The 26,876-nt window shown below is 34.5% G+C and overlaps 3 protein-coding genes across 4 annotated transcripts in view; 1 reads left to right on the forward strand and 2 right to left on the reverse strand.

The window, feature by feature from the left end:
* The window catches only part of LOC136807728 (nuclear pore complex protein Nup107-like), a 53,655-nt gene extending 26,779 nt beyond the window's left edge, over positions 1 to 26,876 (reverse strand). Inside the window, exons 1-22 of one of the 2 annotated variants that reach the window (XM_067064351.1) lie at positions 26,833 to 26,876; positions 26,568 to 26,678; positions 25,690 to 25,727; positions 25,105 to 25,161; positions 24,584 to 24,671; positions 24,207 to 24,298; positions 23,862 to 23,926; positions 23,544 to 23,621; positions 23,250 to 23,313; positions 22,435 to 22,601; positions 21,991 to 22,072; positions 21,337 to 21,387; positions 20,958 to 21,020; positions 20,563 to 20,653; positions 20,013 to 20,095; positions 19,591 to 19,650; positions 19,285 to 19,362; positions 18,827 to 18,909; positions 18,538 to 18,586; positions 12,179 to 12,248; positions 4,274 to 4,341; positions 2,664 to 2,708 (exon numbers count right to left, since the gene is read on the reverse strand). In XM_067064351.1, the coding sequence (XP_066920452.1) occupies positions 2,664 to 2,708; positions 4,274 to 4,341; positions 12,179 to 12,248; positions 18,538 to 18,586; positions 18,827 to 18,909; positions 19,285 to 19,362; positions 19,591 to 19,650; positions 20,013 to 20,095; positions 20,563 to 20,653; positions 20,958 to 21,020; positions 21,337 to 21,387; positions 21,991 to 22,072; positions 22,435 to 22,601; positions 23,250 to 23,313; positions 23,544 to 23,621; positions 23,862 to 23,926; positions 24,207 to 24,298; positions 24,584 to 24,671; positions 25,105 to 25,161; positions 25,690 to 25,727; positions 26,568 to 26,678; positions 26,833 to 26,860 (1,611 nt within the window). In that variant the 5' untranslated portion in view covers positions 26,861 to 26,876. Of the gene's footprint in view, positions 1 to 2,663; positions 2,709 to 4,273; positions 4,342 to 12,178; positions 12,249 to 18,537; positions 18,587 to 18,826; positions 18,910 to 19,284; positions 19,363 to 19,590; positions 19,651 to 20,012; positions 20,096 to 20,562; positions 20,654 to 20,957; positions 21,021 to 21,336; positions 21,388 to 21,990; positions 22,073 to 22,434; positions 22,602 to 23,249; positions 23,314 to 23,543; positions 23,622 to 23,861; positions 23,927 to 24,206; positions 24,299 to 24,583; positions 24,672 to 25,104; positions 25,162 to 25,689; positions 25,728 to 26,567; positions 26,679 to 26,820 lie in introns of both variants that reach the window. The other variant, XM_067064343.1, reaches the window with a different exon arrangement.
* LOC136805825 (type-1 angiotensin II receptor-like) lies at positions 422 to 2,412 on the forward strand. The gene is made up of 2 exons (XM_067062394.1): positions 422 to 674; positions 961 to 2,412. Exons 1-2 carry the CDS (start codon positions 606 to 608, stop codon positions 2,122 to 2,124), a joined length of 1,233 nt encoding a protein of 410 aa, XP_066918495.1. The 5' UTR covers positions 422 to 605; the 3' UTR covers positions 2,125 to 2,412.
* On the reverse strand, positions 7,948 to 9,218 carry LOC136805834 (fibrinogen-like protein A). Its single transcript, XM_067062403.1, has one exon. It carries the CDS (start codon positions 9,133 to 9,135, stop codon positions 8,290 to 8,292), a length of 846 nt encoding a protein of 281 aa, XP_066918504.1. The 5' UTR covers positions 9,136 to 9,218; the 3' UTR covers positions 7,948 to 8,289.

Below are 26,876 nucleotides of genomic sequence, written 5' to 3' on the forward strand. Positions count from 1 at the left end.
AATAGCAAAAATAGCGCCTTTTGTCAAGAAAATTGTTGCATGTAATATGTATTCTTTTCTCTCGGGAAATTGAGGAAAAAATATATTTTTAAAGAATTCTTTTACATTATAATATATATTTTTTCGTAGGGTTTGAAAACCTCGTAGACAGGTACCCTGATGAAAAAGTCATTTTCAAGGAATCATTGGGAAAACTACAAAAACCAATTTCCGAAACTGTTTCCAATCAAAAAAGGAATTAATGACATCAAAACAGTTTGATAGACATAGTAGTTTAAAATTTAAACTGAATCTTTTTAAAAAAATAACTTTTTGACAATGGGAGACTTTTGAAAAAAGATATTTGAAATCATAGAGTCCTTTTAGAGAGTCTTTACCTTATTTTTCTTTAAAGAAATAGATAGGCGCCAGGGAGTCTCTCTTGATATGGAAGTCAGCGAATACTATTTCTTAGTTTGGTCTAGTCAAGAAAGCTTTTAAAACCTAAATTTAGTCTTAAAATTACCCAAGCCCTGTGTATACAAATATTGAGAAGAAGGAAATTTGAGAAAAAGTAACCGTTTGCTATAAGGTTGGCAAAACACCACTCATCACTACCATACGCAATGAATAAAGAAATCGAAGCAGATTTTCAACGTTTTGAGAAAGCAGCTACTGATGCTCAAAAGTATAAGGTAAAAGAAATCCCAATCTTTTAGTATCTTCTATGTTCAATTACATTCTATTCATTTTCTTACTTTCTTTCAATACTATAATTCTTTTTGCCCATGGCCACTGTGTTTAGAACAACTAAGATGGTGCTTTTATGTTGGACGCTTGAATTTCTCTTCGTGTAGGGAAGAGCGAAATTCACCGATTCGCCAAAAAGTATATCAAATGTGACTAAGTGATATATAATTTCTGAAGGTGATTTCTCTTCCAGCTGAATTTCGGAATTTCAATTTATTTATTCTTTCGTAGGATTTGGTTGCCTTAACGGAATATCTCGATTCGTACAAATATGTGATCAGCAAGTACAAATTAACATGGCAGACATTGGTAAAAATTATCAGTTGGAAGATGGGAGGTAACTGGACTTCAACCACCGAACATGATATGAGGTCTGGTTTGAAATGGGCTGAATTGGTTCAATACAGGGCTGGAGTCTCACGCATTGCTATCATTATCATTGCTGTATTCGCGGTCGTCGGTGTTTTTGGTAATTCTATGATCATTTCTTTTTTCGTCAAAAAACACTGGAAAAATATTCGTAAGATGTCTTCTTATCATTTTTTGATTATTGTGTTAGCCGTAATCGACTTGCTGATGTGTTTTGCTTTGACCTACTGTTATTACTTCGAGTGGGAATTTCTACTGTGGAAGTTAGATAACTGGTCATGCGAGTACGGGTTAACTTACTTGAAGATGGGCTTTCCAAATCTTTCTTATTGGCTAGTGGTCTTTATCTCGTACGAGCGCTACCGAAATATCGTACACCCGTTTGATGGGAAAACCAGCCGGTTGAAGTACACAGCTGTCATACTACTAGTGTTCGCGTCAACTGCCGGTCTACCATTTTTAATCGGGACGATGGTTAAACAACAAATCATTGTCCGGGAAGGTGTTAACGGGGAACAGTGTAACAACATGAATCCCATTGCTGATACAACACCCTTGAAGTTCCATGGCACTTGGACAATTTTAGCGATTATTAAATTCGTTATACCTATCTCGCTCATGATTCATTATTATCGTAAGATTTCTTCTTACATGAAAAGCGAGGAGAAAAATTCACAAAATGTTGGTCAAGTCTTCGAGCGAATTCGCAAGCGAAATAAACGAGCTTTAAAGGTGATTCGGTACTTGGGTCTCATTTTTTTCTTCAGTGCAGTACCTGCTAGAGCCTTTCTTTGGTTTTATCTCCATATCATAAGTTACGTGCCTAACGTGATCGAGGTTTATGATTTGGAGGCCATATCAGTACTGGGGTATGCAGCATCTTGGCTTGTAACCATGAATAATATCCTCAATTTCATCGTTTATGCTTACATTATGAAAGATTATCGAGAGTTTTTGTTTAATTGCTTGACATGCGGTTTGAGGAGAAGATGGAAGCAAACCGATGAAGCCACGACTGACAAATAACATGTTTTTAAACGCATTGACGAAGATATCTCGTCTTTTGAATCGTCTTTTGAATCGGGTTGTCTAATAAACGGTATAAATTCGTTGCATTTCGGAAACTTCACAGTAATGGAAACGTCCGAAACAAAATATTTCCTTCGGCGAAGAGCAAGACAAGATTCGAGTTTCAAAGAACCGAAAACTTAACATCTTTACAATTGAAGAGATTAATAAAACTTTGAACACAAGAAACACTAGAAGCCACAAGAAAAGATAAAGGTGGTTCATTTTTTAGAAGACTTTATTAAGAATGAGTAGAATTTATGTAGTGAAATTATTAATCGGACGACATTAGCATTAAAACATCCACTGGTAAATAAAGCCCCGCCCTATGAATCTCTTTTTATGTAAAATTATCGGGAGACAGCGAACGCTATATCTTTATCATAATAGAGTGTGTCTCACACATGGCGTGGCGTAGTTTAATGAATATTTAAATTTCCGTAGATATCGCGACCCGTTTATAGAAGTTCTCTCACTTTCATTGCATTTGTTCTTACCTGTGTTTGAAGGCCGATTGCTTGTAAAAACAAAACCATGTGAGCCTGAAAACAAAAATTAATGAAAAGTAAAAAAAGGCATTATTACAAAGCTATAAATGTAACTAATTTGGCCATAATGAATTCTTTTACCTTTCGATGTTTTTAAAATGTTTGCCTTCAAACAAGCCTAGGTTTCAGGGTCAGTCGCTTAGGACCGAAATTTTCTCTTTTGCTTTTGATATCTATCAAATTTTCATCCCAAGGAGGCACCGGTGCAAGTTTATTCTGTTCACTTTTTTAATGACGATCTTAAGGTGGTACCAGGGGAATTAAGGGTTTTTTTCCAAAAAATAGTCCAATTTGGCTCAAATTTGGACCAGTGATGTGTGAAACAAAGTATTTTGGGGAAAAAATTACATTTCCGACATTTTGATGACGTCAGCGGCCGAAAAACCGTCAAAAATGAGCGAAAAACCATGGTCCCGCTCAACAAAAATTGGCAAGCCAGGAAATCTTATTTCAATCCCAAAGTTTGTAAACTCTCTCATTAAATGTAGTTACATGTGGTGAGTGAATTAGAATTTCGGGAGATAGTTTAGATTTTATATTTTAGTGACTTTAATTGGGAATTTAGGTAAAAATATCATTTTCAGTCCCTCCAGTCAAATAGAAAGGCTCTTTAAATTACAAAATAAGAAGTCTTTTGAAAATCTGATCCATTCACCACATGCTCATACTACAAAATAAACTCTGTGGAAAATTTGACGGCTCAAATCTATTGCTAGAGTTCACAATCCTTGTTAAGAGTTGTGCAATTGACCATTTTGAAGTTTCCGAGAAAATCACCTTTTTATGTCGTTCAACGTCATGCTGCCAAGCAAAGACGGTCCTGGTGAGCTTTTGACCTCTTTCAATAAGCCGAAAAAGGCCATTTTGTGAAGTACAACTCATCAGCTTACAGTTTCAGAGCTATATTTGACAATTTTTGATGGTTTTGGTATGCTAATGAGGTATAATCCAACCTTCATGACCCGAAGCCCCTTTTAAAGTAATAAAGATTACTGCCTACCCATGGCAACTTTAAAGTCTCTCTGGACCCTATACCATTGGTTTGCTGTCCCAATTTTGATTGTTGTCGAAAGAAGACGTATTCAAAAGACTATTTCATGTGAAATGGGAACACTTAAGTGAAAAAAAGGCAACAAATTTGAGCTAAATTGCACTTTTCTGGCTATAAAACGCAGGACGAATTTCTAGAATTAACTCCATCGAAGTCTTTCAAAGTCACTGCTATCCCCACTTGCTTTCGCCCAAGGGCTTTCGCCTTGAACCATCGAGTCTGTACAAAGCACAGAGTGCTAGATAACTTCTTGTGGTTTGGAGATATGTGTTGAGAGGGAAATTCCCCATTTCGGACTCCTTGACATCTGAGACAGGGATATATCAGTTTTTTGGAAACATGAAAAATGCCTAATAATTCCCCTGGAACCACCTTAATAGAATGAGATATCTTGAAAAGGTCAGGTGGCAACAAATATTACACTCGCTATTACAAGTTTACCGAATCTGAGACGAAAATTTGTTGATATTAGTAGGAGCGGGGAAAGAAGCCCTGGTTCAAGCCTTACCATGCATCGAAGTAGGTGAGAATTTTCTTTGTCTTCTGTCACCAATTGATACATATTGTTTAACAATTCTATAAAAAATGAATTTGAATTTCCTTGACCAAATTGACCAAATTATATCATCAGTACCTCTAAACTTAGAGGGAGTCTAATGGAGCCGTTTTGGATTTATATAAACCCAAGCGTAGGAGTCTCTAAGCTCAATGTAAACAATTATTATAGTATTCTGTTCATTTTTTAGTTGTTATGAAGCCTGGGCTCTAATCTAATAAACAAAAGGTGAATTCAAGAGGGTTTTACCAGGACGGTTTTTTTATTAGAAAATTTAACTTCTTTAACAGCTTTTGTCTTCAGTGTTACGAAAAAGAATAGCACAAACAACTATCACCTTCTTAAAGAATTTTTAGCGGGAACTTAATTCTGCGGATGAGGGGGAAAAACTCTGCCAAATCCGCCTAATTTTCTTTCAAAGGTAGTAAAATATTAAAATATTCAAGACATTTTTAGGGAAGTGGGGGGGGGGGTGGCAAGATGTTCGTTGAGTAAATCTAGATTAAAACTTTGTGGTAGAAATTCTACAATCGAATTGCATTATACAATTTTCCAGCTTTCCGAGCGATTTTCCGGGAAAGATGGCGAGTAAAGGATATCATAAAAGCTGTCACTTTATTAGGGAGGCAGTTGATAAATTTGTCCAGATCAAGAAAATCAACCGAAATTTTACGAGGAGAATTAATAAATTAAGAGTTGTTTAAACCCTTCTTCCGTCCTAGGAAGTACCAAGCAGGGAATTCAAAATATTTGTTTATAGAAAAACACGTTAATGAGTTTTTTTTAATTATTTTCTCCTTGAAAGAAACTTTACTTTAAAACAAATGAATCATGAAATTTCATTTACCACTTTGAAACTTGATGAAACTTGATCGAAACTACCCCTTAAAAAAGTTCAAAGAAAGGTAAAGGCTGCTTAGCACTAAATTCCAAAAGAGTATAAAATTCAAACAAAAATTTATTTGTAAATAGATATTGAAAATAGGCAGTCGGTACCACTACACAAAAAAGGCAACTATTGCCTAATCCGGAAATATTTCCCGAACGGAAAGCTGAAAATAACCCGAAAAGGAAACTGTTTCCAGATTGAAAATTTTCTTTTTCATCACTTTTCTGTTTCCAGTTTTGAACTTTTCATCGTTCCCAAACGGGAAACATTTTTGTAAACAAAACAGATTTTTGTTTCCCTATCGAGAAAAAGTTTCCAAATAGGGAAGTTTTTAATTGGGAATGGGGAAAGTAGAATTAAGAAGCGATTACCCGGTGGATTTCTTAACTACCTGGTGAATATTATTTATTCTCCCTCCTTTACAAAAGGGGCAAGTTTTAAACTTTCCACAGGCATTTCCGGAGTGCTCAGAAGCCACTTTCCCGATCGGAAAACTGGTGAACTTCCCGATTTGGAAATTGTAGCCATTTTGGTAAGTTTTCCACCTTCCTGTTCGGGAAATATTTCCCGTTAAGGTAATAGTTGCCTTTTCCATGTAGTGGTCCCGACTGATAGGGAAGATGTTTTATCATAAACAAGTGATACTTTTATGGACCTACCTGGTTATGCATTTAACACATATATAATTGATATCTACATAATCGTGACCATTAAACAATCATTCAGAACACACATAGTGACGATCGATTAAAATTAGTCGTTTGTTTCTTATATTCTTCATATTCAAGACTTCGTGAGCAAAAAAAACATCTATCTCATAAAAAATTGAGTAATTTGACTAAGAACATTGATGTATGCTTTTTTGAGCCAACAAATCTTTATTGCTAAAATCTGCTTAAGCCATCTTTTACCTATGATAGTACCCTACTTTCATGCAAAAAAATTGGAAAAAATTAATAATCCAATTTTTCTCAAAGTCCAAAAAGCCCTTTTTTTAGTCGTTTTTTGGCCCAAATTTGCCCCCAAAATTTTTTTTAACACAGGTTAATTTATAGGACATCCACCGGGGGTAGGTCCAAAAATTGGTCTCCAATTAAATTTGAAGAGAGTTGTTCTTAATTATGGCTACCTAAGCTGTAACAACTACAAAAAATTCTAAAAATTTCCCTCAACTAGAAGATTCATAAAATTTTAAAATACTACTACAAAAATGTACAATTTTGCAAAATTACATTTTTCTTCTGAATTTCATCTCCATGAAATCTGGCTCAACATTCGCATTATTGTTCCAAGTGATTTCACCGTTCGAATTACCAGCGCTGAATTTGAACAATCCAGTGAGAAGTGTAGCATAACATTTATTATACCACCAGCCAGCTCTGCCATAACGTACATGGATCGAATTAGCGTATCGCATTTCGCAATTCGCGATGCGTTTTTGGATTACTTATAAGCTAAAAATTGAAAATTGATCCATTTTAGGATGCAAAATCATGCTTATCAAAAAATTGCAATGCATTTTCTATCCCTTATTTCGATGCCTGACGTAACGCACAACTTGATCCATCTTGGTCATTATCTGCATCAAAGATGGAGAACTTTTGGTTGTTATGGTACATCAAGTGTCCTGGTACACCAACCGTTCCCGAAGCACCACTAATCTTCAACGTATATTTACTGGCTTCGTCACAACTTCAAAAGTATCATATTTGACGTAAACATCTCCAGGTTTGCTCTTGATTCGCATATTGATCAGCAGTTCTGATTGGTTAGTTGCAAAAGAAGGATTCGTAAGGTCATGAATGCTCTGATTTCCAAGCCAAAATTCACCATTGAGGGACCCGACGCCAGATTTGTAAGTAGCCCAGCCCTGTACAAAGCTGACCACCTCCTTGAGTTTGTTGGTCACAAAAAACATCCAAAGCAGTGAAATGTGTGGTACGTAAGTGGTAAAAACCACTCTTCTTAATTCAAGCCTGATAGATTTCCAGACAATCCTTCATTGGTTCAATGTTTCGGCAATCACAAAGTTTACTTCCAAGGATAGATTTGCAAGGTTCACAAGGTCCATGGAGACTTTTAAGGTAAGATATTTGTCCTTGTAGCTTCAACAAAGTTCGATCCAACAGTGTACCGACAGTGAAAGCCGAACAAAACAAGCAGTGAAGAGACCGCAGTAAAAGAAACTTGAACGCCATATTATCATATGCACCTTTCCGCAGGTAGAAATTTAACGAAAAACACTTTCTCAGGGAACAGATTTATGGCGTTCTTTCTTGCTTGCGTTGACGCGTATTTACCAATGTTTAGCAAAGGGCATTAAAATACACGATGCTGATTGGTTATCAAAGGTACGGGAATATTACTCAATACAATTTTCATTCTTATAAAATGCTTAACACGTGATAAACAAAATGTGTTCTAAAGTGTTTTCACAAATATTATTCAAGGGAAAGTTCATCATCATCATAACTGCAAACCCTGCATAATTATTTCATCATTCTTTTCTCGGAGGAAGTTAATTCTCAGAATTCAAAAGTTGGCATTTTACAGTTATTCAGCAAGTAAATTCATTTTTCAACATATTCAACGGGTATGCTAAACCCACAGATTAAAAGTAAAGAAAGGTTAGAGATAAAGTATAAAAAGTGGACAATGTAATATTTTGATTTTGAATGTTTCTTTTCCAAGAAACTTTTATAAATGTTATCATAATTCTTCACTAAATTATCAGTAATTACCCAAATTCTCTTTTCCTCAACGAAAAAATAGTAATGGGGATAAAGAAAAGTTTATGCTATACAAAGCTAAAAAGGGTTGAAAATCTAAAATCCGCCATTATGGAAATTTGTGCCTGATCCAAATAACGCCACACACGTTTTCTGACTCTTCAAGGACTATACTTTCATGATAAAAAAAAAATCACTATACGCCGATGCGCATACGGGACCTAACTCAGCCCCTAGAGTAAATCTACAAACCCCATGAAAAAATACTTTAATAAAACACCAATTAAAAAAAATATACCCAAAGACGACGTAATATTTTCAAATATGTTACAGAAAATTAAAAACAAAAATTATACTTTTCTTCTGATCTTCATTTCAACAAACTCCGGCTTGACTTTATCATTGTTATTCCAAACAATTTCATCTTCGCTACGACGAAACCTATACACTCCGGTCAAGAGGGTCCGGAAACAACTTCGGAACCACCATCCAACTCTTCCATGTCGGTGACAACAGCTTCTACCGATCACAAGATCGTTATCGGAATCGTAGGTGGAGAACTTTTGCAGGTTATGGTACATCATGTGTCCTGGGTCGGGAACAGTTCCCGATGGTCCACTCATGTTCAATGTATACTTGCTCGCCTCATCACCAATTTCAAAGGTATCATATTTAGCGTACACATTATTAGTTTGACCTTTGATTCTCATATTGATCAAAAGTTCTGATCTCATCGAAGCAAACGATGGTTTAGTCAGGTCATGGATATTTTGATTCCCAAGCCAGAATTCTCCTAGAAGATCGCCAAATCCTGCTTTGTATGATTGCCAGTTCTGCACAAAGTTGACAGAACCATCCTTTCGCCTCATGAGCACGGTCCAGCCACCGCCTTGAGTTTGTTGATCGCAGTAGACAGTTGCATTGGCACCTCTCATCCGAATAGTATACGGACCACTCCTTCTGTATCCAGACTGATAGAAAGCCAAACAGTCTTCCATGGGTTCAAGGTGCCGACAATCACAACCATTGCCTCCTTTAATTGGCTTACACGATCCACAAAGGAAGACATCCTTCAGATTGTTGATTTGTTCTTGAAAGTTAGCAAGTGCTTTGTCTAACACAGTGCCAGCTGACAATGTCGAGCAGCAAGAGAATTGAAGACTTAAGAAGAGTAAGACTGCGATCTTGAAATCCATGTTTATCAGTATGAATGTGCTTGTGGTTTGTGGTTTGTGTCTCACTCATCAAACCTTCTTTTATAAAGTTTAATAAATATTCATACCAACCCGTTAACAAGATTTTTTGATTTTAAAGTCAATGTTACTACAGATGGCGGAAGTTTAAAGTTCCAAATTTCATCCAATAAGAAAGTTAGACAACAGAATCATATCAAGTCCCCGCTAACTTTGTTTGAACGTGTATAACATTGAAAGTCGGATGTTTCAGATATCAAATCATCCAATCATCCAATCATTATAATGCTCATGAATTGAATTATTCATTTATAAGTCTCTTCTAAACTTTCATTCAACATTCTTAGTTTTGGGAACCGATCATTTCTAAAACTAGGATAGTTACGGCCATTCCAAAGTAAGAGGTAAGTTAAGTCACGCTCTTTTTTGACTAAGGTACCACCAGTAGGGATGTAGGAATGCTGTGACCCTTGCACCATTTGATAGCACCCAGAGGTGGTTCAATCAGGTACTTATAGACTCCAATAGGGTATTTATAGACTCCAATAGGGTATTTATAGACTCCAATCGTTGTTGACAATTTCTCGGAATGACCCGTTTAGGATTCAGAATATGTATACCTTATCGGCCAAAACTTGGTCGGCCCTAAGTGACTAAATTTTGGCTTGGTGACTAAAATTAGGGCCGACTAAAAATTTGGGCCGACTAAAGTTTGGCCGACTAAAAATTTGGGCCAAATTAAAACTTTATAATTAAGCTTTCCTTAAAGGGAACGACGCATGGTATATTTATGAAATGCTGATCTAGCATTGGCACAAACACCCATACGGAGGAGTATTTAGGAGTGCTGGATCATAACAAAAACCAAAAGTGACTTTATTCCAAAAAATATATTCAAAAAAGTGAATATAATTTACTATAATGTTCAACAACAACACAAAAAGACTTACATAAAACTGAAAGAAAAAAAGAATGTCTTTTTCTTTTGAATGAAATCGAGTGTTTCTATTTTTAAATGAAGACATTCTATTGTGAATTTATTCGAAAACTTCTTTGCAATCTTTTTGTTTACATTTTGTCTTCATTCACTTTCGTTTACTGTTGAAAACATAACAAAGTTTTAGCTATACTCTCAAACCACGTATAACTGTCGGTTAAGCCAATCAGCTTTCGGGCTGACATCAGCATGTATTTCAAAGTATACCATGGAACTACCAGCAACTCCGACCCCTACTATAAGTATAGCGCTATTCCCTTTAATCCACTTTTCATATCGATATTACCTTGAAGTAAATAAAGCGGAAAATAGTACTTTAATTAGAAGTCGGTCCTTGGTGACTAAATTTTGACGAGGTGACTAAAATTAGGGCCGACTAAAAATTAAGGCCGACTAAAATTAAGGCCGACTAAGTTTTGGCCGATAAGGTCGTTTATATACTCTAAACCCTCGGGTTAAGCTAAAGTATTTATTCATGGCAACCGAACTATCGAACTAGGAAGATAGCGACAGTAGAAAATATAATTACTCCCCTTACCCCTGGTATATATCAGTAGAGTACACAGTGCAACTGTCTCATTTTCGAGGAGGGTAAGTTGGGGAGAGGATGTTAAAAATGGTACCAAGATTTGGCTTATGAGAGCCGGTTTTCATATTTACAAAGTTTGAAAACCACAACTTGCTATCAATATTGCATTCACAGTTAACAGTAAAATTCTGTTTCATAAGGCAATAAAAAAAATATATATCGACCTCAGAAAATCGCTCAGTACTCGCCTGTTTATGTTGGCTAGTTGGAAGTGTTTGTGGGGGATTTGGGTCACTCAAATTCATTGATAAGAGGGGAAGGGGAGAAAAACTCTTTAATGAACTTTAATGTCCATTCTACTGCCAAAAGTATATTAACTGATTGTAGAACTATGTGCATACTAGAGCCATTCATTTCTCTAGGAAGAAGGAAATATTAGAATCCAAAGGCAATACTCGACTTTTAATTAAGGCTGTTAACTTATCGGATTAGATCAACCACTTTGAACGAAGCAGTATTATTAATCCCAGATGCTATGCATGTAGTAAAATTTAGAATCAAACGATGATAGCTTTTAAGCAAAGAACCCAAAGATTATCATTGAGTCGTGGAATTATCTAATCCAGTTTGGATTCTAAAAAACTATTAAATTGAGTTTAACTAAAGGATGAGTACAACAGGATCGCAATAAGCAGACATACAGTAAAATCACACTACCATAACAAACGATGCTTTAAACTTCCTGTTACTGTGAAAGTGCAATCCTTTGTTCCATATATTTATGTCAAATATAGTCCCTATCCTAAAATTTACCCTCGGCCTCAATGAGGAACGTGGAATTTTTCTCACTTAGAAGACATAATTTTTTTTAATTTTATCGCATTATCAATGATATGGTGATGTAACGTGCATGCGAATCTTATATTTCTCGATATTTCGCTCAAACCATGAAGGTAATAAAGATATAGATGGAGAGAAAACGTCGCTGTAATGACCTAAATGGTCGTTCAAATTTTTTATAAATCTATTCAAAGCGGCTTTCCTTTGATGTACCATCATTGGAAGCAAAAAATATCAATTTATAACTTTAAAAGGTTTCCTAACTATGACATGTAATTTCTTTTTTTAAATTCATCAGTGGTTTTGTGGGCAGCTACCCCTAGAACTTTGGGGGTATTGTGCTTATTATATGAAGTTTTTCTCAATTTTTCATGACAATGCTATCATCTTTCAATATACTTGTTAAAAATTTATTGTCTTTCCATTCAGATTCTATCATCTTAAATAATATATACATTCCCACGAGTGCACGCAAAATTAATCAATTTATTCCCAAAGCAACAAAACAGCTGTTTGCTTCCGATGATTAGTTAGAATTGGTTAGAATAGAATAAATAAAAGGCATTGACTCTCCATCTATTTTTATTACCTTCATGCTCGAACTATTACTATTTTTTCTTGAGCACTTTGTTTATGATTCCATTCATTTTACTGTAAGGAGATAATAAAGTAGAGCGTACCTTCGATTTCATTGAGAATGATATTGCTCTGGAACATTCGATATGGTTCTTGTCCTTGACCACGAATGTCCTGCAGAGGAATTAAAACACATCAATGTAACGTAACTGTTTGCTTACACAGTATTTTTAAACAAAAGGAAGAACTAACTAATTTCTAACTAATTTCTCCCGAAATTTTGAGAAATTCTTTTGTTTATTACATTTTGGCGCGCCCACCTTCTTTCTATATCTGTCTACCGGGTGCACCAAAAAAAAGTATACAGGTTTGTCAAGATATTGAGAGCTTCAGGATTTAAATTTTTTGTTCATTCTTTTTTTATCGTATAGAGGATGCTCTAACTTGAATCTTGAGCTATCATACATAAAGTTTGAAAAATTAGTTCGAAAATTAGTTCGAAAACTTTTTTTTAATGTCGAAATTTCAAAAAATCATCAAAAACAGCAAACAAACTTTTCTCTTGACACACTCCTTCTTTGCACATAAAAATACCAAAAAATGCAACTGTGTTCATCAAAACTCGTTATGGAATTTAGAAATATGGTAAAAAAAGCCTCGAAAAAAGCTATTCCCATGTGGAATAATATTTTTGGAAAAGCTAAAAAAAAAGTTTTGGAAATCTCAAAGAGAGGTTTCGATATTATGTGTGTGCTATGTGAGAAAACTTTTGAAAAAATAGATCACTATTCCTCAACTAGTTGCCCAAAGAATTTGGATCTGCATCGAGTTTGCTCGTGTTGGAAATATTTCATGACTTGCAAATAAGATGGAGAAACTGTTGGTAAAATTTAAATAAGAAAAAAAACACCAAAAAAAAAACAATAAAATTATGTTTTTGTCATCTTGTCTTATTTATAGCTTGATTGCTGTTTTAATAAACCAGCTGCGCTGGAAGGTCAGCCTAAATTGCTTAATATGATTAGAAAGATATGTTGTTAAAAATTGATATGATTTACTAAAACGAGAGTGAAAAAATCATCAAATTTACGTTTGTATACAATATGGATTAAAAATATGCCATGTTACAATCTGTATGACAGAATAATTATTCGTCTCTTAATTAGGATAGATATTTAGATAATAAAAATTAGATATACAGATGAACAGCAACAAAAGGCTATACATCAACAACAGATTCATGAAAATAAAAATCCTTGCAAGGAAGTTAAAAGCAAGGCATACTGTACTTATCAAAAATCACAAAATTGTATACACTTTTCATTTTTCACTAAGCTTAGACTTATTATTATATTCTAGCTAAAGCTGGACAAAAGATCAAAAAAGTTTCAAAAACAAAGATGCTGTAAATCAGTAAAAGTTAAAATGGTGTCATTCTTATTCATCTTAAAACTGCAGAGAAATAGTTTAGCTTAAAACTACATGCACATGTTTTTTATAATAAGCAATGAAAAATTCAAAAAAAGTTTACACCGATCTAGATTTTATTCAAATTTAAAGTTTTATGTTTAGCATACCCAGTGTCGTCCCAGAAAGACTGTAATTATTGTACTGTATTTTCCCTAATCTGAGCCTAAATATGCTTAAAAGTGTAATATTTATCCATTAAAAAATATTTAATCCATCTATATACATTTATTATTTATCATTATTAGTCCAAAATGTATAAGTGTCCGCCATCAAATCACAGTGAAAAAATGCAAGTCTAGAAAAACATAATTTTTGTCAATAATTTGATGAAGAATACTTACAGCCTTTCTGAAATTTACAAAGGTGCTGCACTTTAACAGTTAGCCACACTAGCGTCCCGCCAAAATGCTTATCAAAGATTAATGCTGCGAAAGCGCTATATCGTTTACTTGTCTCTCAAGCAAAAAAATGCACCGCAAAACTTCTAAAAGGATTCATGAAAAAAATAACCCGGCGCTTTTTAATGAAATTAACATTTTCAAAAACTTTGAGAAATTGCCTAAAATTTGAGCCATAGATGAAAAAATTTGAGCCAAGCCAACCTTGAAAACTAATTTGAAGATCAACTTCCCAAGAAAAAGATCTACGGGGGAGGCGGAACCCACCTAGATCCGCGCACTGTCGGATAGGCTATCTCCCGGAAATTTTGCCGGACCTCAAACAATGACCCGTTTACATGTGCGTAATTGTTTTTACTTTAGCGTATAAACAAGGCCTTAAAAATCAAAGCGCTGTCTCGGGAATTGAATGACAAATTTTGGTTGGTTGATTTTGGCTGCTGCACGTTTTATTTTGCTTCCAACTTTCAAGTTTTAATTAATATTGTCTTGCGAACTTGATTCAGGTAACTCTCATCCTTGTTGTTGAAATGTATCCTGTAGATGACTGATGTTGTTTTTTCTGGAAGCTAGATTTCCTAGTGTGACTAACTGTTTAAATATATATAGTTGATTAATTTCCATTTAGGCTTGATCATAATTATCTCCAAGTCAAAAAGAACAAATGCAAGTGTCAGCTTTCAAATCGCAGTGAAAACTTAAGTCTAGAAAAAATCATTTTTACGTCAATAATTTGATAGGCTATTTATTTTTAATAGACCTTTTTTTAATGAGGCCACCCTGTTGAATAATTATGTAGTCCAGCAAAAAAAACAATGATATAGCCATGCATAATTATTATAATATGCATGAAACAGTAATTATGCATGGCTGTATCATTGTTTTTATGCTGGACTACATAATTATTCAACAGGGTTGCCTCTTTTTTGACGTCAAATTTTTTTCTGGCTGGTTGTGCTCGTCGAAATGCATCAAAATGGCGAAAACTAAAGAAATACCAAAAAAAATCGAAATTCAACAAAATAATGGATTCTGCACCCCTGACAACTGCTTCATGAACGAGATTGTGAAGGACAATGATGTGCTACAATGTAGAAGATGCGAAAGGTTTGTCCATTATGCATGCACGGAGCTACCTGCCTATCAGATACAGCTGTGTCTCCAATACAAAAGCCGGTGCTTCGAATGTGCCAAATGTGTTACAGTCACGCCAATTCTTCTGGAAAAGATCAAAACAAGTACAGAAAGAGTGCGTAAGGACAAGGCAACAAATACTGATAAGGTTAATAATGGAGAGCAACAAGGAGATAAATCTACAAACGCTCGATTGGACAGGCTGGAGAAGAAAATCGAGAAACTTTTAGATAAGGAAGATGTCGCTAAAGATAAAAAAACAAAGGACATACGCAGAAACTACCAAAGAAGAACTGAAGAAGCAAGAGGTAACTATGAAACAACAGACATATGCTAGCATTACAGAGTTAAAGAAACAAGAGGTAACGATCAAGAACTTCATCAAAGAAGAGAAAGAAGAAGTACGATGGCTGAACCTGACAAAGTGCAATATCATTGTTCACAACATTGGTGAACTCAAACATGAAACCCTTGAAGAACAGCGAACAAGTGATAAAGATTACGTCGAAGAATTTGTGAGCAGCCAAATGGGACTAAAGGTAAACATCGTCAGCGCAGAAAGAATAGGAGCTCGAAAGAACGAGATGTTCAGGACGAAACGTTGGCGACCCTTAAAAGTTGTGTTAAGGAATGAAGGAGAGGAACGTCAGATTCTAGCATCAGTCCACAAGCTAAAGAAAATTGTAACTGATTTACGAGTAACCGATGATTTTTCTAAAAAAGAACGCGAAACCATCAAAGAATGGCATAGGAACGCAAAAGAGAAGACAAAGTTACAAAAGGATGGCAGTCAAATAAAGGTTAGAGGAAGTCCTCGGACTACAATCCGTGCCATAATATATTTGCACTTTTGGCTAATTTACCATTTTTCAAAAATTGAAGTTCGAGCGAGAATGTCAATTTCAGGCCCTCAACTTGATTTCATCGATTATTTCGATCTGGGAGGGATTTATTGGTTTCTAGGCTATATTTCAAGCCCTACTGGACCATTTTTAAACTTTTGGATCCCCAGATCCTAAGGTCCTAAGTCTTAAGTCTAGCGTTAAAACTCAGAGTTAAAACTCTACCCTTCGAACCTACTTTAGAGCACTTACAAATCGATTGTGGTTTCAAAACACCCCGGTGAATTTCCCTTTTGTGCCAAGTCTTTTGTCCCTGATTGTAGACTCTATTTCAAGAAGATCTGCTGTGACTTACGCGTTACTGAAAATGAAATATTGTAAAGACGACTGATTTAGAGGCCAACTGTGCGCCTACAAAATGTTAAATAAATATGATTATTTCATAGAGGTCGATAGACCTGCGAAATATATTACTATAAATAAATAATTAAAAAAAGGTCTATATACTTGATCAATTTCCATTTACACTTTATCAATATTATCTCCAAGTCCAGAAGAACAAGCATATAAAATGCCTATCAAATCAAAAGATAGAAAACACTTAAGTTCGAGAAAACATTATTTTTGTGAATAATCAGATAATTAAGTTGTGAACTGTAATATATATACACTCCATCAAATTCCAGTAATTGTTGGTGGTTATTCTATATTCAAGTCCAAAATGAAAAAATATGTTTTCATACTACAAAATAAATAAATGAGGTCTATAGCATGTAAAAAAATAACTCACAATTCAGGAAAAAACTTGAGCAAATAAGTTAAAATCTTCATACTTTAAAGAAAAGAACATCCTTATAATTTAACTCCAGTGTTGCATCTTCCTTAGTTATAAGTTTAAAAGCCATTTCAACAAGATGTAATGATTGTATAAATAAAAGCTGGCAAGAGATGAGAGATAAACACCGAACGAACGAAAAGGACGAAAAAGACTTATTGCTTGAGCCGCCATCTTGAAAGGTGAAAGCTTCTTCGTAAAGACGAAAGACATGTATCTATTTTTCGGATCCGGTATGCGGGAATAGTGTCAGGACCTGCAGGCGACCTGGTAGGGTTGGGTTTGGGTGTGGTTACGTATCAGATTAGCTAGGAATTGGGTTATTATCAGTTAGGGTTAGGGTTGGAGCTCGAAAAAAGCACTCTTTTGTGATTTTCTCTTAATACAGTCTGGTCTGCAGTTTGTACAATATAAATAGCCATCAGAAACGCTATCTCGGCATGAATCCGTGGCGCAGTGGATAAGGCATTGGTTTTCAATACATCGGATCTTTGCATTTAGTGGGTTCGAATCCCACCGGTGACGATCTGTCGGTAAGTCATTCAGTAAGTTAGAAAACATAGTAAATAACTCACACAGAACCAGAAAGTCAGAAAAACTACGAACAAGAGACTGGAAAGTACGAAATAAGTCCAGATCTGTCTTTCGTCTTTACGAAGAAGCCACGACCATCTTGAAACACCACATTATGATCTGTAAAAACAACGCACGCTAAAAGTACGCAAAAAGTTAACCCGATCGGAAGAAAGTTTAGAAATCAAAGTGATATTGGGAAATCGGAATAAAAAAACCAAACTCTTAAGTTGCGGCGGCGGCGGCTGGAAAAAAGGGATTTGAAGGGTCATCGGGGCTGACCAATGATTTTTTGAAATTACGACTTAGAAAAAAAGTCAGTTCTTTTTAAATAACTTTCGAACTACTTGTTCAAATTTAATGTATGATAGCTCAAAATTCAAGTTAGAACATCCTCTATACGATAAAAAAAGAATGAACAAAAAATTTAAATCCTGAAGCTCACAATATCTCGACAAACCTGTATACTTTTTTTTGGTGCACCCGGTATACTATATCATTAAAAAATATATCGTCAAAATGGTTATTATCAATAATCATTTGACTTGCTTGTATCTCCTTGCAAATTTCAAAAGTTTTTCTTGATACAATAAGAATGAAAACATTTATGTAGGGGGGATGTTAGAAATCACTTTTCTTGAAGCCCTCCCAAAAGTGGCCAAACTATGTAAAATTAAGGAATTTAACTAAAAAATGTGGGGGAAGCCCTTCCAGGCCCCTCCCCTCCGAAGGTCTTGCCTCCAAGGCACAAAAATATTTTTTACCCGAATTATATATCAATGAATGCGCAATTTGAAACTGAACAGCTTTTTGTATTACAGAAAATCTTGAAAATGAAGCAAGTAAGAGCTAAAAGAAAACTGTCTATCGACTTTAAGGACACCTGACCTTCTGGTACTAATCTTTATCATGTAATTTCCTCTAGCTCACTTTCTGAATTGATGGATGTTAACTCATCATCTGTAAGAATACCCCACTCCCTAATTTGGTACTTTCTTCAGGCATGTTTTACCCCCAGGTGGTGTCAGATAGAAATTTTTGTTTCAGTAGTAGAAGGAGTGAAGATAACAGGAGAATTTGTACAAAAACAACACACGTTGCCCCGTTTATGAAATTGGATTTTCCAGGGGAGAAGAAATCAAGCATTAGATCAAAGAGGAGTCAATAAAAAAGTGTTCAATATGATAAAAAAACATCCTTAAAAAGCTTACCGATTTTGAGTGAGCTCTCAATTGTTCGAATATTCCAGAAAGCGACAAGCTGTGAAATTAAAGAAGAACATAATGTTATCTTTACTGACATATCAGGCAATACAAACGTATTCTATACTACCTGATCCCTTGATTGAAGTGAACTTCTGCTTGCGTTAATCGCAGGCTGTTTGTTTCTTATAATTATTACATTTGACACAATAACAAGGCTAGGACAATGCATTGCAAACAATTCAAAGGACTATTAAAGTCATGAAATTAAGCTCAGGTCTCAAATATGGATACATACTCATGCAGCTCACTTTGCTGCCAATAACTCGTCGGCAGTTCAGGATTGCTCGAGTTTCCCAAAGCTGATTGCTTTTTCAATTCCTAAAATGAAGAGTTGTGTAAAAAATTGTGTAACATTTTAGTCTGCTGTTTCTACCAAGTTCAACGGGGGTATAACAGTGTATATCAAGGTCCGTCAATCAATAAGGCAATAACGAGTTCATGTACTCGCACTTTTCAGGACAGCGGAAGCGAATCGCTGAAGCGCTTTTGAAAAAACCCGCTGTTCTGAACCGCAAAATCGAGGACGGTAAAAGTGCTGTTTCATCGTCGTCCCCAGTCAATCATGATCTAGACAAACCAGAAGCCAACCATCTTTATCGCTGAAAAACACAGATACATAAACTCGCTAATAAGACATTCCAAAAGAAACGAATTATTTACATCTTGATTTTTAAAATAAACCATTTTCATTACCTGTTCGACTCTGAGGTCAACCATGACTTTGAAGTAGGCCCACAAACAATCATCCCATGTGCCACATGCTGGTAAAATCTAAAAGGAATACAAGAAACTTTAAAATGCGAAGACTGCAGTAGTAAAATCAGTTATCTTAAGTAAACTCACATGACAAAGACAAAGGATAAGCATGTCGTCGAGTAGAGGTAAAAAATCGGTATAAACTTTAACAGGCCTCCGCTCTATTCCCGAAGCATATATAGAAACATAAATGTTAAACAAGGAGTTCTTTAGATGTGTCTCTATTGACAATGCACGCCATACCTGGTGAAGATTACCGCTAAGTGTTGCATAAATCGCCTTCTCGTGAATGTTACAAAATTTCTAAAAAGAAAATAAAAGATAGAGAATTCTGTTTGCACTACGTCATAATATGCTTTAAAAAAAGGATCCTTCACTTAGCCCGTACTATCCTGTCACCTTTTTTTGATTAATTGAAAAGCCGTGTTAATCTATCTTGGAAAGATTCGTTTTCTCAAAAGATCTCGAAAAACAGAAGAGGGTAAATGCTCTTTTGAAAAATGAAAGATTTGCATTGACGCCATAAAGTAATTTTACCCGAATACTTTGGGACAAACAAATACAAACAGAGTTGTACCCAACCATACCAAATAATAATTAATCTTTTCAGCAAAGGAGGGTTCGTTTGGTACAGGCTACTTCATTATCTTTATTTATGTACATACCTCTTCCGAGAGTGCCCAGCAATTAAGTTTCCATGAGGATCTGTTTGGATTGCCTTCTGCACCTTGTAATTCATCACTGGAATCTACCGATTAGAAATAAGATTAGAAAAATAAGTTAGAATAAAAACTATTCGCTACCAGAGTAAACAAACTATAAAAAAAGTTTATTCAGTCAAAGTAAAATATATTAGTGCAGTCTAAATATGCCAAAAGTCATTAACATTGTGCACGAAGGCGTACAAGCGTGAGACTTTGCACAATTGTAGTTTAGGGGTCAAAAATGGATTTAGATCTCAGACCCAAAAAATTGTGAAAAGTCTCATGCATCTATTTGATGTCAAAGACGGAATTAGATTGAACGGAAAATCGGTTAAAATCTTCGTTTGAAAACAATTAAAAGTCAGTCACATCAAAATGAGGCATCATATTGAGCTTGATTCATGAGAACAGTCCGATCCTTCCCACGATTTCGAATTTCAAATTCTAACTAGATTGGTTTAATAGCTAAAAATCAGTAAACTGTATTTTAATGAAATGATCTTGCGCTTACCCATAAAATAGTTTGGGTCATGCCAGAGCCTCCATCCATCTAAAGAAGCTGCTCTCCAGTAATGACCTTGATCGCAACAAACCTTTTGAGCCTGAATTTCAAACAGAATCAAAACAATTCAATATGAAGAAAATCAGATTGAAGAAAATCATTTCGGAATAGTTTTAATCGGAAAAAATTGAACAAACTTCATTTTTAATACATTTGATAATTTCTAAATAACTCACCCATGAGGAGCACCTTTTGGAAAATGTAGTTAAGAATCAATTTTTTTTTTCTTTTGATACAACAAAGTAGCGTAACCAAAATTTAGTGATACGACGAGTAAAATGAATCTCCGGCACCCTACAACATTCTGCGAATGTATGAAAACTCCACTAAACAATCAAACTAACCTCTTCCAATTTGCCAGCTCTTATAAATCGGAATACACACTGTAGTAATTGTTCTTCATCGTGCTGTAAGATGAAAAGAAATAGAATTGACTGGGTTTCGTAATAAAATAAGGAGCTCTTTAATGTTATGAAGTACTGAAGCAGGTGTCCAAACTAAGAAAATGACTAGCGGGTTACTGAAAAAGTAAGATGCCCCGATTTTGTACACGAAAGCTGCATTTTATATAGAAAAAGTGCTCAAAGATTTGACAAATTACATTGCAAGAAATGCGTTTGAAAAAGGGCTCGGACTATTTTTGAGTTACAGTATAAAGCTCAAAGATTAAACAAATTAAACAAGATCAATAAGCAGGTTATAAATGAAAACAAGATCTGATACCTGATCAAGTGATGAAAGATTTCTTTTTTGACGGACTGGTGCATCTGGATCCTAAAAAAGAAAATCGATATTCCTAATAAGGATTGATTGCTTTTAACCAATCACGAGCGGACTTGTGAAGGGAAGCGAGCTTCTTCACAACTTTTACTGTCTTTCAAAGGAATCAGAGGCCTTACAACAGCTATTATCTTTTTATATCGGAAAGGAGAATTTACAACTGTTTTGCATTCCTTAGTTATTTATTTCCATCTTCCCCTCTTCTTCAGCTCAGGTATGAATGCTCTTATTTACATGACGAAAGACAAAGCGGTCAAGCAATTCTAACTTTGCATGTTTAAAAAATGAAAAACATTGAATCAAGATGACGAAACATCCTTTGGCCAAAATGGATATCAAGAAATAACCTGGTGGATTTCCATCTACGGAAAGTGGCAAGGACACCTGATTGTTTGTTCAAATTTCATAATGTAAGAACTTGTTCAAAAGCACATTGCACGTCTATGATTAAATATGCTATTAAAGTAGTTTTTCTGTTATTCTGTGAATCCCAAGAAAGACGTTCTTTTTTGATATTGGTAAGTAAACTTTTTGAGCATACAAGCCACAAGTTTCGTGATTCAAGAATACCGACAATGATGGTAAAAGTAAACTTACTATTTCAGTCACTAGATTTGAAGAGAGTGCAGGATCTCTGTTACCCATGGCAAAGCTGTTCAATTCGTGAAGTGTGTGTTCCCTAAAAATGAAAAGTGAGAGGATTAGCTTTGAATTTGTGACAATAATGTGTATTTCAATGATGATTTGTTTAGATGCAACCTCTATTCATGATATGCACCACTGGAGAGTCTTCTGAGAACTTAAAATTTTCCACCCAATACGTCACTTAAACAATAGAAAAAGTGACGTATTGGATGAAAAAAAAAAAACAGAAAAGTTGCATAATTTTGTCATTGCAGTGGTGCATATCATCAATTCATGATCCTGATTCATAGTTAATAAAGCATGATAAAATTACTGGAGAAGATGAACAATTAGCAAACATATTAGTATTAGTGAATATTTGCTTAAAATGGTGAATGACACAAAATTTCTCATTACCAGTAAACAGATTCTGTGTGAAATTTCAAATTATCCGTTTGAAGTTGGTCTTCCACTTTATCCTGCATATTCTTTTCCAACCAATCCACAATGATTTGTGAATGGCGTATTGAAGCATCTTGTTTGAATAGTTTGTCTACAATTAATCGCTCACTTCTCGTGGTATCCTATAAATTAACAGAAATGAAACTTCTTCAGACAAGAAACTTAAAGGTATTATACCGGGTGGACCAAGAAAAACGCAACATATATTTTTTGGTTTATATCTTCAAATCGCTTTAAAGATATAAAAACGGATTTTCTACTAAATGTTTTCCAACATAAAATGAACCTTTACTCAAAATTTCATCAATAAACACACCATATTTGTTAAGTTATGGCCATTTTTATTATACATACTGGAATTAGAGTTGTTACATTTGGCTACAAAATTGACGTCAAAACGTCAGAAAAACTTTATTTAAAAAAAAATGAAGATGAACTTTTTCATTAATTTGATATCATAAATTGACAGATCAAAATAAACAAGTACGGCTTAACCAGAAAGCTTCGATGTCTATCCAATAATATCGACAGATCAAAACACTGTTATAAACCAAGGAGGAGATCAGAATTAAACAAATCAAATCCAATCGTGAAAAAATTTTAATTCAATCTCTTTTTGATTTATTCAACCAATTTATCCAAATACTTTCAATTGGTTCAACCAAATAATTGACTCAAGTAAATAGTCAGAAGGAAACTTTTCTTTGATTTGGTAAGCCAAGATCTATAACAGGCATTTACATTACAATGGTAAAAAACAATAGAATTACAATGTAGGTTGGTTCATCCAAGTCCTCATCCATTTCCTCCATAGATTCTGTCATCAAACGGTCACTGGAATAGAAAGTCAGGTTTTTAAGAGAAGAAATAACATTGAGAAATAAAACACTAACCTACAATTGCTACATATGATTTTATACTGGGAATTTTTTAGCCTGATGGCGTTTAAGTGCAAAGAGGACTGGGAAAAGCTATGACAGTCTCCAGGCTATGGTCTGGTACTTAATAATAAAGTGAAGTGATTTGAGTATACTTGAAGAGAGTTTTTCAAATCTTTAACTTACTGTACTAGAGATCCAAGAAGCCTCCAAGTGTAACATTCTTGATAAAGTTGATTCAAAAGGTTGATTGCTTTCTTCATTCTGTATTGAAAAAGATTCTGTAAAGCTTTTGGAAGTTATTCCTATAGCTCATGTAATTGATAGATCGCTCAACAGGAGTGTTGCCGGCAATATACCAATAGATTTGCCAGTATCAAACCAGAAGAATTTTTATGTACTCAAAATTGCTTGGAGATTCACATATAATCATGTGTAATATTCAATCTGTACAAAGAAACCTTTGCAAAACATCACAAAATCTCGTAATTTGTAATCATGTACCTTTTGCGACTAGGGTCAGTCTTATTGATAAATTCCAATAATTGCTTGATATTTTTCCGACATGTCTTTAAGAGAAATAAAACAAAAAGATCAATAAGGGATGAAATCCTTTAGAAAGAACATATGTTCTACAATCGTTCTATGATTGGTATAAAATTCAAAGCTGACGTGTTCAAGTCTTGGCTTTGATTGGACTGATTCAAACGACAGTGATCTTAAAATGACTTTCACGAGAATTGGCAGCTTCGCTTAGTACAATAATCACAATGGATATGTATGAAAGTAGAGTGTGAACTAAATTTCGAGAAGGGACAGTAAGAGATGAAAAAGTAATGATTTATTTACTTGTTCATATTGGTCAATCAATTCAAAGATATCACCAGAATGTGGATGGTTTGAATAAAGGTCCATGAATTGACCAAACATTCCCATACAATCTGGAAACAAAACAATATATAGAAAACTTTAAAAGTTACTTAGACTACAAAAGATATAGGTGAACAATAATATTAGACAGTATAGTGTGAACTGTACTTTATAAAATAAACAAAAAACAGAGCAAAGGGATCTGGCAATATATTGTAGATGAGCACTTCACAACATATTGCCTGATAATATATTGCTTAGTGTATGTAGCCCTTCTGAAGGCCAGAGACAATATTTGGTATTCATTTATCAAAATTACAACTTCAATATTCCTCCAAATAAATTTGAGGTTTTACTTTCAATCTGAGGATCCTGTGGATCTGCTCTCAGCGAGAAATTCATTGTGTCATTTCTTGTAGCATTACTGTCATTTAAGAATGATTGCTATAATGATAAAAGAAAATCGTTTTTCTAATATACAAAACAAAATAAGATACTCTTAGGTGCCAAATAACGCCCCCCCCCCCCCGTTAATTTTTCGATTTTTTTCCAACCCCCCCGGACCTTATTAGGCCCCCCCCCCGTTTATTAATTTTTGAAAAAATTCCCAGCTACAAAAAGGAAAATTCCTATTTAGACCCTTTTTAGGGTTTTTAAAGGTCCATTTTCCAACCCCCCGGTAATTAAGTCCCCCCCATTTATTTAATTTGAAAATTTTTTCTAAACCCCCATTTATTCGATTCCCCCCCGTTTATTTGGCACCTAAGAGTACGAGTCAATACTTTTCAATTTCTAAATCAAAAGGAATGACAGAACAAAAAAATTGATAAAAACTTTGAGTAGAGAAGTTGTATCAAAAATAATACAAAGAACATACCTGATGATAAAAACTTGATTCTGATCCTCTAGATTCATTTGCCTTCGAATTGAATGACTAAAATAATTATCATGAGCTTGCAAAAACTTAGATTAATTGACACTTCTATATATTAATAGTCGTAGTTTGTATCTAATTTTGTCTGTGTGTTATTTTCGTTTTCACACTTAATGTTTTTGTTCTTTTAAAAGATTTACTTTGATAGAGCCTGGTTTCAGACTTCATTCAGACTTTGTTTTGAAATTGTTAAAGCCCCATCTGCATTATTAAGAAATTCTAATTTCTGCCAGTGCTTGTTCTGGCTTGTTGCCTGATATTTAGCTCTCTTTTATTCTCTTTTCTTTTTTACATCTTATGAATGTTATTACCAACCTTGTTTATTAATAACATTTTGAGTTCTTTACAAAAAATGGTATCAATTTTAATAGATATAAGTAATTTTATTGTTTTGCAAGACAAGAAATCGGCCAAAATGTATGCACTGGCTTTAAATTACATACATAATTAAACATGTTGAGTCTTTATCTATAGCTAGGTTTATAAGAAAACACACCAAAAATTGAAATAAAGTGAAAACACACTCACATCAAAGAGAGAAGGTTTTTCTGTAATTGTACTGGCAACTAAAAATATAAATTTCAAGAATTATTTTTAAATACTTTTTACACAAAACATCCAAATTTAGCAACCTAAAAGATCATCTGCTCAGCGAAACTGTGGCATTAATGATGAAGCTAAGGGTCTGGAGGGGGCTTATAAAGTCCCCAGTGGGTCCAGGACAAAGCCGTGGTGGGGGTTTAGGGGGTGAAATTTCCCAAAAAATTTGGTGAATATGTAGATATAATATACCTTAAGGGAACTTTTTTTGGCAGGAACTAATTTTGGGGGCAGCAAATATTTAAAAAATTCTAAATTTTGGCGGGAACTAATTTTGGCAAATGACAGCGTAAATCTGTTCTATTTTGCCTTATTTTGAGCAATTTTGATGAATAGACCTTTTCATAAATTACGTCACGAACACCGCTTGCCTCGTATTCAAACAATTACCATGGTGATTATGTCCCTTGAGACATTAAATGATTTTTTTATAAATAGAAAGTAGTTTTATTAAAATCCGCTGGGAGTTAATCACCATAGCAATAATTTCAAAACGAGGCAAGTGATGTTCGTGACGTAATTTATGAAAAGGTCTATTTCAGGGGTCATTTAGGCAAGGAAACAAAAAATTTAATTTTGGTGGGAACTTAATTTGGGGGGAACTTATTTGGTGAGTGAACAAAATATTTAATTTTGGCGGGAACCCTTAAAGTAAGTTATTTTTGCTTGTGAACAACAAAAAAAAATTTCAAATACTAAAAGGGGCAGAAAGGGGCTAAGAAAAATCCCTGAAATTATTGCAAGATTTAAAAAGAAAATACATTTGGATACGATAGATTATAGTAATTATAAAACGACAAACTTACATAAATCTTTCTTCATTGAAGGAAGAAAAGGAGCAGGTGTTCCAGCCTCTTTCAAAAGTGGGGATGCTGAACGATAACTTGGGCTTGATACTTGTTCCAATGCTTGCAATGCTAAATATTTGGTATAAAGTTGTTACTAAGGTACAAATTCTAATTGAAAACGATGATGGTTGATATTTCTATCAAATTAAATAGTTTGGAAAAAAACAAAGTGAATATATTAAATGCAAAAGGAAAAGCTTAGAAAAGATACATTTCTTCACACCGAGTTGTTTTCTCAGTCCTGGATCCATTTTTTGTATTTTTCTT

The sequence above is a fragment of the Clytia hemisphaerica genome, unplaced genomic scaffold (assembly GCF_902728285.1).
Source record: "Clytia hemisphaerica strain Z4C2 unplaced genomic scaffold, Clytia hemisphaerica genome assembly, whole genome shotgun sequence".
NCBI classification, from domain to species: Eukaryota; Metazoa; Cnidaria; class Hydrozoa; order Leptothecata; family Clytiidae; genus Clytia; species Clytia hemisphaerica.